The sequence below is a fragment of the Balaenoptera ricei genome, chromosome 4 (assembly GCF_028023285.1).
Source record: "Balaenoptera ricei isolate mBalRic1 chromosome 4, mBalRic1.hap2, whole genome shotgun sequence".
Classification (NCBI taxonomy): Eukaryota; Metazoa; Chordata; class Mammalia; order Artiodactyla; family Balaenopteridae; genus Balaenoptera; species Balaenoptera ricei.
In genome coordinates this window covers 11,790,530-11,802,327 of record NC_082642.1, presented here as the reverse complement: position 1 = coordinate 11,802,327, position 11,798 = coordinate 11,790,530, and the positions used below count along the sequence as shown (strand labels likewise).

The 11,798-nt window shown below is 38.1% G+C and overlaps 1 protein-coding gene across 7 annotated transcripts in view; it reads right to left on the bottom strand.

The window, feature by feature from the left end:
- Positions 1 to 11,798, bottom strand: part of LOC132364512 (phospholipid scramblase 4-like) — a 68,471-nt gene that overhangs the window by 31,085 nt on the left and 25,588 nt on the right. Inside the window, exon 5 of one of the 7 annotated variants that reach the window (XM_059920146.1) lies at positions 9,317 to 9,454. The exons of 5 other annotated variants lie outside the window; for them this stretch is intronic. In XM_059920146.1, the coding sequence (XP_059776129.1) occupies positions 9,431 to 9,454 (24 nt within the window). In that variant the 3' untranslated portion in view covers positions 9,317 to 9,430. Of the gene's footprint in view, positions 1 to 9,316; positions 9,455 to 9,541; positions 9,805 to 11,798 lie in introns of those variants that run through there. One more of the 7 variants, XM_059920149.1, reaches the window with a different exon arrangement.

The following is an 11,798-nucleotide window of genomic DNA, read 5'->3' as shown; positions in this document are numbered from 1 at the left end:
TAACAAATTAAGGAGTAAAAACCATATGATCATCTCAGTAGATGCAGAAGAAGCTTTTGATAAAATTCAACACCGATTTACGATAAAAACTCTCTAGAATATGGGCATAGAGGGAAATTAACTCAACAAAATAAAGGCCATATATGACAAGCCCACAGCAAACATCATACTCAAAGTTGAAAAACTGAAATCATTTCCACTCAGATAAGGAGCAAGACAAGGATGTCCACTCTCGCCACTATTAATCAACATAATTTTGGAAGTCTTAGCCATGCAATCAGAGAAGAAAAAGAAATAAAAGGAATACAAATTGGAAAAGAAGTAGTAAAACTGTCACTGTTTGCAGATGACATAATACTATATATAGAAAATCCTAAAGATGCCACCAGAAAACTACTAGAATTAATCAATGAATTTGGTAAGGTTTCAGGATACAAAATTAATGGACAGAAATCTCTTGCGTTCCTATACAGTAACAACAAAAATCAGAAAGGGAAATTGAGGAAACAATCCCATTTACCATCGCAACAAAAAGAATAAAATACCTAGGAATAAACCTACCTAAGGAGGTGAAAGACTTGTACTCAGAAAACTATAAAACACTGATGAAAGAAATCAAAGATGACATAAAAAGATGGAGAAATATACCATGTTCTTGGATTGGAAGAATAAATATTGTGAAAATGACTATACTACCCAAAGCAACCTACAGATTCAGTGCAATCCTGATCAAATTACCAATGGCATTCTTCACAGAATTAGAACAAAAAATTTCACAATTTTTATGGAAATGGAAAAGACCCCGAATAGTCAAAGCAGTCTTGAGAGGAAAAAACAGAGCTGGAGGAATCAGACTCCCTGACTTCAAACTACACTACAAGGCTACAGTAATCAAGACACTATGGTACTGGCACAAAAACAGAAATATAGATCAATGGTACAGGATAGAAAGCCCAGGATAAACCCACGCACATATGGTCACCTAATTTAGGACAAAGGAGGCAAGAACATACAATGGAAAAAAGACAGCCTCTTCAATAAGTGGTGCTGGGAAAACTGGACAGCTACATGTAAAAGGAGGAAATGAGAACATTCCCTAACACCATACACAAAAATAAACTCCAAAAGGATTAAAGACCTAAATGTAAGACCAGATACTATAAAACTCTTAGAGGAAAACATAGGAAAAACACTCTTTGACATAAACCACAGCAAGATCTTTTTTGATCCCCCTCCTAGAGTAATGGGAATAAAACCAAAAATAAACAAATGGGGCCCATTTAAACTTAAAAGCTTTTGCACAACAAAGGAAACCATAAACAAAATGAAAAGACAATCCTCAGAATGGGAGAAAATATGTGCAGATGAAACAACAGACAAAGGATTAGTGTCCAAAATATGCAACCAGTTCACGAAGCTCAATATCAAAAAGCAAAAAACCCAATTAAAAAATGGGCAGAAGACCTAAATAGACATTTCACCAAAGAAGACATACAGATGGCCAACAAACACATGAAAAGACGCTCAACATCACTAATTATTAGAGAAATGCAAATCAAGACCACAATGAGGTATCACCTCACAACAGTCAGAATGGCCATCATCAAAAAATCTAGAGAACTACAATCCTGCAGCCTGTGGAACAAAAAACACATTCACAAAGATAGACAAGATGAAAAGGCAGAGGGCTATGTACCAGAGGAAGGAACAAGATAAAACCCCAGAAAAACAACTACATGAAGTGGAGATAGGCAACCTTCTAGAAAAAGAATTCAGAATGATAGTGAAGATGATCCAGGACCTCGGAAAAAGAATGGAGGCAAAGATCGAGAAGATGCAAGAAATGTTTAACAAAGACCTAGAAGAATTAAAGAACAAACAAACAGAGATGAACAATACAATAATTGAAATGAAAACTACACTAGAAGGAATCAATAGCAGAATAACTGAGGCAGAAGAACGGATAAGTGACCTGGAAGACAGAATGGTGGAATTCACTGCTGTGGAAGAGAATAAAGAAAAAGACAGCCTAAGAGACCTCTGGGACAACATTAAACACAACAACATTTGCATTATAGGGGTTCCAGAAGGAGAAGAGAGAGAGAAAGGACCCGAGAAAATATTTGAAGAGATTATAGTTGAAAACTTCCCTAACATGGGAAAGGAAATAGCCACCCAAGTCCAGGAAGCACAGTGAGTCCCATACAGGATAAACCCAAGGAGAAGCACGCCGAGACACATAGTAATCAGATTGGCAAAAATTAAAGACAAAGAAAAATTATTGAAAGCAGCAAGGGAAAAATGACAAATTACAAGGGAACTCCCATAAGGTTAACAGCTGATTTCTCAGTAGAAACTCTACAAGCCAGAAGGCAGTGGCATGATATACTTAAAGTGATGAAAGGGAAGAACCTACAACCAGGATTACTCTACCTGGCAAGGATCTCATTCAGATTCGATGGAGAAATCAAAGGCTTTACAGACAAGCAAAACCTAAGAGAAATCAGCACCACCAAACCAGCTCTACAACAAATGCTAAAGGAACTTCTCTAAGTGGGAAACACAAGAGAAGAAAAGGACCTACAAAAACAAACCCAAAACAATTAAGAAAATGGTCATAGGAACATACATATCAGTAATTACCTTAAACGTGAATGGATTAAATGCTCCAACCAAAAGACATAGAGTGGCTGAATGGATACAAAAACAAGACCCGTATATATGCTGTCTAAAAGAGACCCACTTCAGACCTAGGGACACATACAGACTGAAAGTGAGGGGATGGAAACAGATATTCCATGCAAATGGAAATCAAAAGAAAGCTGGAGCAGCAATTCTCATATCAGACAAAATAGACTTTAAAACAAAGACTATTACAAGAGACAAAGAAGGACACTACATGATGATCAAGGGATCAATCCAAGAAGAAGATATAACAATTGTAAATATTTATGCACCCAACATAGGAGCACCCCAATACATAAAGCAACTGCTAACAGCTATAAAAGAGGAAATCGACAGTAACACAATAATAGTGAGGGACTTTAACACCTCATTTACTCCAATGGACAGATCCTCCAAACAGAAAATAAAGAAGAAAACACAAGCTTTAAATGACACAATAGACCACACAGATTTAATTGATATTTATAGGACATTCCATCCAAACACAGCAGATTACACTTTCTTCTCAAATGCGCATGGATCTTTCTCCAGGATAGATCACATCTTGGGTCACAAATCAAGCCTTGGTAAATTCAAGTATATTGAAATCCTATCAAGTATCTTTTCTAACCACAATGCTATGAGACTAGATATCAATTACAGGAAAAAATCTGTAAAAAATACAAACACATGGCGGCTAAACAATACGTTACTAAATAACCAAGAGATCACTGAAGAAATCAAAGAGGAAATCAAAAACTACCTAGAGACAAATTACAACGAAAACACGACAATCCAAAACCTATGGGATGCAGCAAAAGCAGTTCTAAGAGGGAAGTTTATAGCAATACAAGCCTACCACAAGAAACAAGAAAAACCTCAAATAAACAATCTAACCTTACACCTAAAGGAACTAGAGAAAGAAGAGCAAACAAAACCCAAAGTTAGCAGAAGGAAAGAAAAAATAAAGATCAGAGCAGAAATAAATGAAATAGAAACAAAGAAAACAATAGCAAAGATCAATAAAACTAAAAGCTGGTTCTTTGGGAAGATAAACAAAATTGATAAGCCATTAGCCAGACTCATCAAGAAAAAGAGGGAGAGGACTCAAATCAATAAAATCAGAAATGAAAAAGGAGAAGTTACAACAGACACCGCAGAAATACAAAGCATCCTAAGAGACTACTACAAGCAACTCTATGCCAATAAAATGGACAACCTGGAAGAAATGGACCAATTCTTAGAAAGGTATAACCTTCCAAGACTGAACCAGGAAGAAACAGAAAATATGAACAGACCAATCACAAGTAATGAAATTGAAACTGTGATTAAAAATCTTCCAACAAACAAAAGTCCAGGACCAGATGGCTTCACAGGTGAATCTATCAAACATTTAGAGAAGAGCTAACACCCATCCTTCTCAAACTCTTCCAAAAAATTGCAGAGGAAGGAACACTCCCAAACTCATTCTATGAGGCCACCATCACCCTGATACCAAAACCAGACAAAGATACTACAAAAAAAGAAAATTACAGACCAATATCACTCATGAATATAGATGCAAAAATCCTCAACAAAATACTAGCAAACAGAATCCAACAACACATTAAAAGGATCATACACCATGATCAAGTGGGATTTATCCCAGGGATGCAAGGATTCTTCAATATACACAAATCAATCAATGTGATACACCATATTAACAAATTGAAGAATAAACACCATATGATCATCTCAATAGATGCAGAAAAAGCTTTTGACAAAATTCAACACCCATTTATGATAAAAACTCTCCAGAAAGTGGGCATAGAGGGAACCTACCTCAACATAATAAAGGCCATATACGAGAAACCCACAGCAAACATCATTCTCAATAGGGAAAAACTGAAAGCATTTCCTCTAGGATCAGGAACGAGACAAGGATGTCCACTCTCACCACTATTATTCAACATAGTTTTGGAAGTCCTAGCCATGGCAATCAGAGAAGAAAAAGAAATAAAAGGAATACAAATTGGAAAAGAAGAAGTAAAACTGTCACTGTTTGCAGATGACATGATACTATACATAGAGAATCCTAAAAATGCCACCAGAAAACTACTAGATCTAGTCAATGAATTTGGTAAAGTTGCAGGATACAAAATTAATGCACAGAAATCTCTTGCATTCCTATACACTAATGATGAAAAATATGAAAGAGAAATTATGGAAACACTCCCGTTATTTTTTAATACCCTTTCAGCCCCTCTCTCTTTGTCTTTTCTGACAATACAAAGGTTGGGTTCTTTGTTACTTTCCCACAGGTCCTTGAAGTCCTGTTCATTTTCTTTTTTTCAGTCTATTTTTTTCTTTTTGTTCAGATTAGGTCAATTATATCAGGTTCACTGATTCTATACTCTGTCATCTAGTGAGTTTAAAAGAATTTTTTAATGTATTTTTCAGCTCTATCCTTTCCATTTGGTTCCTTTAAGTAACTTCTATCTCTATGCTGAGATCTTCTATTTTTCCATCTGTTTCAGAGAATTTGTAATTGCTTGTAAAAGTCATTTTTATGATGGCTGCTTTGTCAGATCATCCAATATCTGACTCATCTTGGTGTTGGTGTCAGCTAATTTTCTATTCTCATTCATGTTAATTTTCCATCCTCTGTATAATGGGTGAATATTTTTTTTACTGTATCCTGGGCATTTTGGCTATTTTTTAAGGAAGCCCTGGGTCCTATTAATATTTTGTTTTAGCATCAGTCCTCTGTTTATCTTTGGCCTAATTCTGTGAGCTGTGGTTCCAATGACAATCTAATTTTCAAAGTCTATGCAGTGCTATTTTGCTGTCTGCTGCTTCTCTTAGCTTGTAACCTGAGGCTGCCACTGGTCTCAGCTAATGCAATTTGAAGGAGATGAAGGAGCTTCCCTAGGCTGAGTGATCTCACACCTCTAAGGTGCATGGGACAAAGAACATTTCCTAGATTGTGTATTTATCTTGGCATGATGCCGTCTGCCAGTGCTGCCAGCAGAATGGTGTTTCTGGGCTGGGGAGAAGTCTTGTGCCCTGTGGGGGAGAAGAGAACCTCATGGGCCAGGTACTTGTGGTGGGATCCCCCTAGCTAGCGTCCCCTACTATGTGGTGTCTCTGGGAAAGTGAGCTGAGTCTCAGCCCTGGCAGGGAGAAGGGCACTTCCTCTGGCTATTTAAAGTCAGTAAGGCTTTCCAATCTGTCCCTTTGTTGGTTCAGCCAGTTTTGCCTAGTGATGTAGGCAGGACTCCTGATCAGCCAGGGAGAGGAATTAGTCTATCTGTGCCAGCTTAAGGAGCTTGCAGTCGGTGTGCAAGATTGTCCGAGGACTAGAGAGTATGATCAGTGCTCAGGGTGAATCCAGGTTTTGAAGGGTCAAAGCAGGTAGGATTTTGCAAGCCTTCCTTAAGAAAAACAGTACAAAATTAGGTATGAAAGTGAGTACTGCTTAAGACTTATAAAAGAAATACATATTTAACAAATTTAAAATTTAAGAAAATTGATAAATACCACAAAGACCTCAAATCCAGAAAAATAAAATATTTTTATTAATTAAAAAAATCACAAATCCAATTGCAACTGTTTATGAGACAGCACTATAGAAAATGGTAAAGCAAGCTCAAATGATTGCAATTTGACTTTGCTGATTGTATTACTTTTCTGTTGCTCTGTAATTAATTACCACAAACTTAGCAGCTTAAAACAACATACATTTACTATCTCACAATTTCTGTAAGGAGTCTAGGCACAGTTTAGCTGGGTCCTCTGCTCAGGGTCTCACAAGGTATCAATTAAGATGTTATCTAGGCTGAATTATCATCTGGACCCTTGAGTGGCTGAATCTGATCCCAAGCTCTTTCAGTTTGTTGACATAACTCACTTCTTTGCTGCTGTGTGACTGAAATGTCTGTTTTATTGCTGGCTGTCAGCTGAAGGCCATCTGCAGTTCCTTGCCACCTGGACCTTTCCCTGGGCTCACAAACAAACTGGCAGCTTTCTCCCTCGAGCCAGCAATAGAGAAAAGTCTCTCTCTAGTCAGCTAAGAGTGACATCTTATGACTTTTTTCATATAACTAACCTAATCAAGGAAGAGATATCCCATCTCATTTTCATATTCTATTATTTTAGAAGCAAGTCATAGGCCCTGCCTACGTTCAAGCTGCGATAAGTGCTGTCATAAATGGATGTAATTTCAATGTGCAAGAAATTATTCAGTAGGAAAAAACTGTTAAAGGCGGAGATCAAGATGGTGGAGTAGAAGGATGTGGAGCTCACCTCCCTTTACTAACACATCATGTTTGTACATGTGGAACAATTCTCACAAAAAACCAACTGAAAACTGGCAGAAGACCTCTTATACAATCAAAGCTGCAAGAAAGAGCCCCATGTAACTGGGCAAGATGGAAAAAAAAAAAAAAAAAGGCATTGGGATGGGACTGGTGCTCCTGGGAGGGAGCTGTGAAACAGGAAAGTTTCCCTTGCCCTGGGAACCCCCTTTGCTGGCTGGGAGGTTCACTAGGACAGACAGAGAGTTGAAGGGGCATGGTATCTGCCTGCCTAGCAATCAGGGCAGAGAGAGACAGGAGCTGATGGCTTTCACATCCCTGCCCTTCCCAGCCCGAAATGTGCGCCAGGTGGGGCTGCTAGTACGTGCAGTGCCTAGGCACTGAAACTAGGGCTTCAGTGGATGGACCCTGGTAGAGGACTAAGTCTAGCTGCACACAGACAGCCTGAAGGGCCTGGTGTGTGGTCTGGGCTGCCAAAGTGCATGCAGGGCGGGGTGCGGGTATGCCATAGGAGTTCCAATATTAGCATGTGCAGGGCAGGGTGTGGGTATGCCATGGGAGCCCCATTGTCAGCATGCCATGGTGGGGTGTGGCTCCAGAGGCTGCAAGCTTTGTGAGCTTGAGGGCAGGGGCAGAGTGATTATTAACTCTCCCACAGCAGGGGTGTGTCCAGGGGGCAGGCCCAGCAGCAGCAGAGTTTGTTAGCCTGCACATCAGGTGGTGGGTGGCATCACAGAATAGCATGTCCCTGGAGGACAGCCCCTGGGGAGGAGTATGGAGTGGTTCCTTTCCCAGCAGGAGCATTCCATTCCCACCTATATCACACTGCATCTTGGAGCTGGATCTGGGGCGGACAGGCCCTACGAGAGGCCTACCACAGAGGCAGGTCAGGTTCTAGGCAGCGGTACAACCACTTTGATTCCTGCAGCCACAGCACTCCTGCCCCCTGCACCAGCCTAACACTAGGTCTGGGATGAACACAATGGAGAAAGGGATGTGACCTTGGGCTACTTCTGAGAAAAACCAAGGACACCAGCACAGGTGGCACACAGGCTCACTGTGACCACACAGGCCTCACTTGCTTCAGCACTCACCTCTTTAGGCACAGAGCACACACTAAGGGCAACAGAGTTTTATTGAACCCAAATCTCAGGGCTTCTACTCCAACAGCTGGGGAGCAGACCTGCCCCTGACAGGGTTGTGACAGCCACAGATCAAAGAGGAGGCCCCACCCAACTTCCAGTGCAGGCTCTGATCACTACAAAACCAAACACACCCCCTGTCAAGGCAATAATAGCCAGCACACTCTGAGGAAAGTTGTGGCAGGCATCCATACCCAAAACAGCCCTGGCACCAAAAATAATGGACTCACATGGTCTACACAGTGACTCTCCCACATAAAAACAGCCCTTCATGACCACAGTATATAACTGTTTCTCCTAAATACACAGAGGCAGAGAGACTTGAGTAAAATGAAAAAGCAGAGGAACTACTCCCAATTAAAGGAACAAGAGAAATCCCCTCAAAGAACAAACAATGAAACAGATCTCTCCAGTCTACTAGACCCCATTCAAAAAGGAGGTAATAAAAATGTTAAAGGAATTAAGAAAGATTATCAATAGAAATGCAGATCACTGTAAAAAGGAAGTAGAAACTATAAAGAGGAACCAATCAAAATTAGACAACTCAATTGCCAAAATAAAAACCAAGCTAAAAGCAATGAGTAGCAGACTAAATAATGCAGAAGAACAAATAAGGGATGTGGAAGATAGAATAATGGAAATCATCCAACCAGAACATCAGACAGAAAGTCAAAACATTCTCTGACATAAATGGTAGCAATACTTTCTTAGATCAGTCTCCCAATGCAAAACAAATAAAAGCAAAAATAAACAAATGGGACCTAATCAAACTTAAAATCTTTTGCACCGCAAAGGAAACCATCAACAAAATGAAAAGACAACCTATAGAATGGTGGAAACTATTTGCATATGATGCGACTGACAAGGGGTTAATATCCAAAATATACAGACAGCTCATACAACTCAATAAAACAACAACAAAAAACTCAATCAAAAAACAGGCAGAAGACCTAAACTGACATTTCTCCACAGAAGACATACAGATGGCCAGTGGAATATTACTCAGCCATAAAAAAGAATGAAATATGGCCACTTGCAGCAACATGGATGGACCTGGAAATTATCATACTGAGTGAAGTAAGTCAGACAGAGACAAATATTTTATGATATCATTTATATGTGAAGTCTAAGGAATAATATAAGGGAATATATTTACAAAACAGAAACAGACTCACAGACCTAGAAAACAAACTTATTTTTACCTAAGAGGAAGGGAGGGTGGGGAGGAATAAATTAGGAATATGGGATTAACAGATACACAACTCTATATAAAATAGCTAAGCAACAAGGACTTACTGTGTAACACAGGGAACAATATCCAATATCTTGTTATAACCTATATTGGAAAATAATCTGAAAAAAATATATATATATAACTGAATCACTTCGTTGTACATCTGAAACTAACACAATATTGTAAATCAACTATATTTCATTTAAAAAGCACTTATTCAGTAAAGTTATATAATTATCTAAGTTAATGGTAAGATAAGATTAAGTATAAGATAATTGTATGCACCGTGTAACTCTGTATCCTTCCTGATTCCTGCTTGATACTGGGGGGTTTTGCGTTGCCTCCCAAAGTCACCGGCAGAGAATCTGCGTCCTCTGGCCTGGTTCAATCAATCACTATGAACAGAGTGGAGGCTGGGGTGGAGTGGTTAACAGATCCAAGTGTCAGTTTCTTAGTTCTCATTTAAGCACTAGTAGAAAAAAAATTTTTTTTTTGATGTATTAGCAAGTCTGTGATGTACTTTCACTGGCTCTGTTTGTACATTGAAATTGTTTAACAATGCTTTCTATGTTCATATACTGTTTACCTTTTTCCATGGAGTCTCCTGGCAAAGAATAAAATATATTTATTTTAAAAAAAATTGTATGGTGTGCATACAATTTATTTATAGTTTTGCTATATTAACTGCTAAATGACAGAGATACAGACAGTGGCTTGAGCTTTATAGTATTCTTGTAGTTCCTTTGTACCACTTAGTATTTCAGTATTGTATTAGCTTCTTATGTCCTGTAAATGTGAATTAGAGGGAATAAGAAAAATCTTTCATTGGTATCACTTTTAAATTCTGAACAAATTACACTGTGGCCCATAAAATGGTTCCAGAGCATTGTAAGCTGTTGTCTGTTGTACTGGGTTACTTTTTGGAAACTTGTGTGACAGCACGGTATTGAGAAGCATCACCCTCAAGCATATGTATGAAAAAGAGACAGACACACTACACGTAATGTGAATCAGAATACTCTATTCTGTACAAGGTCCAGTAAAAGAAAAAGGAAGACCATGCTAATTCTAAACTGGAGTGAAAACGATATTAAAAATAAAAAAGAGAGAGAAATTGTGAACACGTGAGACCTAGAAGTGTAGTGTTAGGGATGTTATGGATGAGCTGCCCTTGTGCATGACCCCCTCCGCTCACTTCATGCATGGACCTATGGACAACACAATTGTCCTGGACACTTTTACATCCCCTTGAACAAAGGGAAGAGAATTGGAAATCCTGTGAAAGATTGTGGGTATAAAAGTAATACCTCACACCTGTCCACAGTGTCAGTGAACATTAATTAACTAATACTGGAGCCTCAGTTTTCTTATGTATAAAATAATACTCTCTGTAAAACAATATTTTACCTATTAAAGAATACTAAAGTTTCTTCTAGTTATAAATCCCATGGTTGTATAAATGCTCTCGAATTCTCCTTGCTGTACTCTGAAGGAAAGTCATCACATATTTTGAGAGGTAAAAGTTAAACTGAATTATGGATTCTCAACTTAGAACAAGTCTTCAACAAGTCTTCACAAAAACTAAAATTTGGAAAATATTGTTGGAAAACTAATCTAGAAAATGTGAGGCTTATTTACATAAATACACATGTAAATAATTATAGTTGTTATTTGAATTGAGTATCAAAAATCAAAAATATGTTACAAATATACACCAGTATTGTAGGAGAGCATCTATTTCCTCAGTGTGGAAAATGCTAGATTAGATATATCCAATATTTAGAATTAGTAAAACTTTACTTTCTCATTATTTTTCTAAGAAATTTATCTTCCACTTTGAGTACTTACACATCATCTGAAAGCCATAAAAATATTTATAGGTGAGAATCAAGGCTGTATTAATAATATAAATAAAATAATAATGGTAAAACATGCTTATTTAATCATAACAAAAATCCTAAAAAGAGGGAATTATTACCCTTACTTATCAAGGCTTACACAGGCTTCATCGAGGATTTTGTCCAAAAAGGACAGAGACAGGAAATCAAACCCTGGTCATATTTGGATTTCTGAAGCAAAAATGACATAATTTTATATATTTTTTATATCTGATAATATGACTGAATTTAATTATTTAGCACTTACTCATAATTCCCTAAGGATGGATGAAATCAAAACGCTATTAGAAGAGTGGTTTGGCTAATAATCCTCAAAATACCAACTCCCATGAAACTGTGAGGCATGGATATGAACTTAGCACTATTTCAATTAAAAAAAAAAACTAGATCAGTTCCAGATGTGGAGGTCTACGACCTGTACAGTAAAATAAGACAGTGCCAAAAACTAAGAAGGAAACAAAAATGACTACCATTAGTTAAATGGGCTGCACAGATGTGTTTTTTAAAGCCAGTGACACTGTGGTCTCATGGTGTCAGAAGCCTGGTGTCCCACCTGATCTGGAGT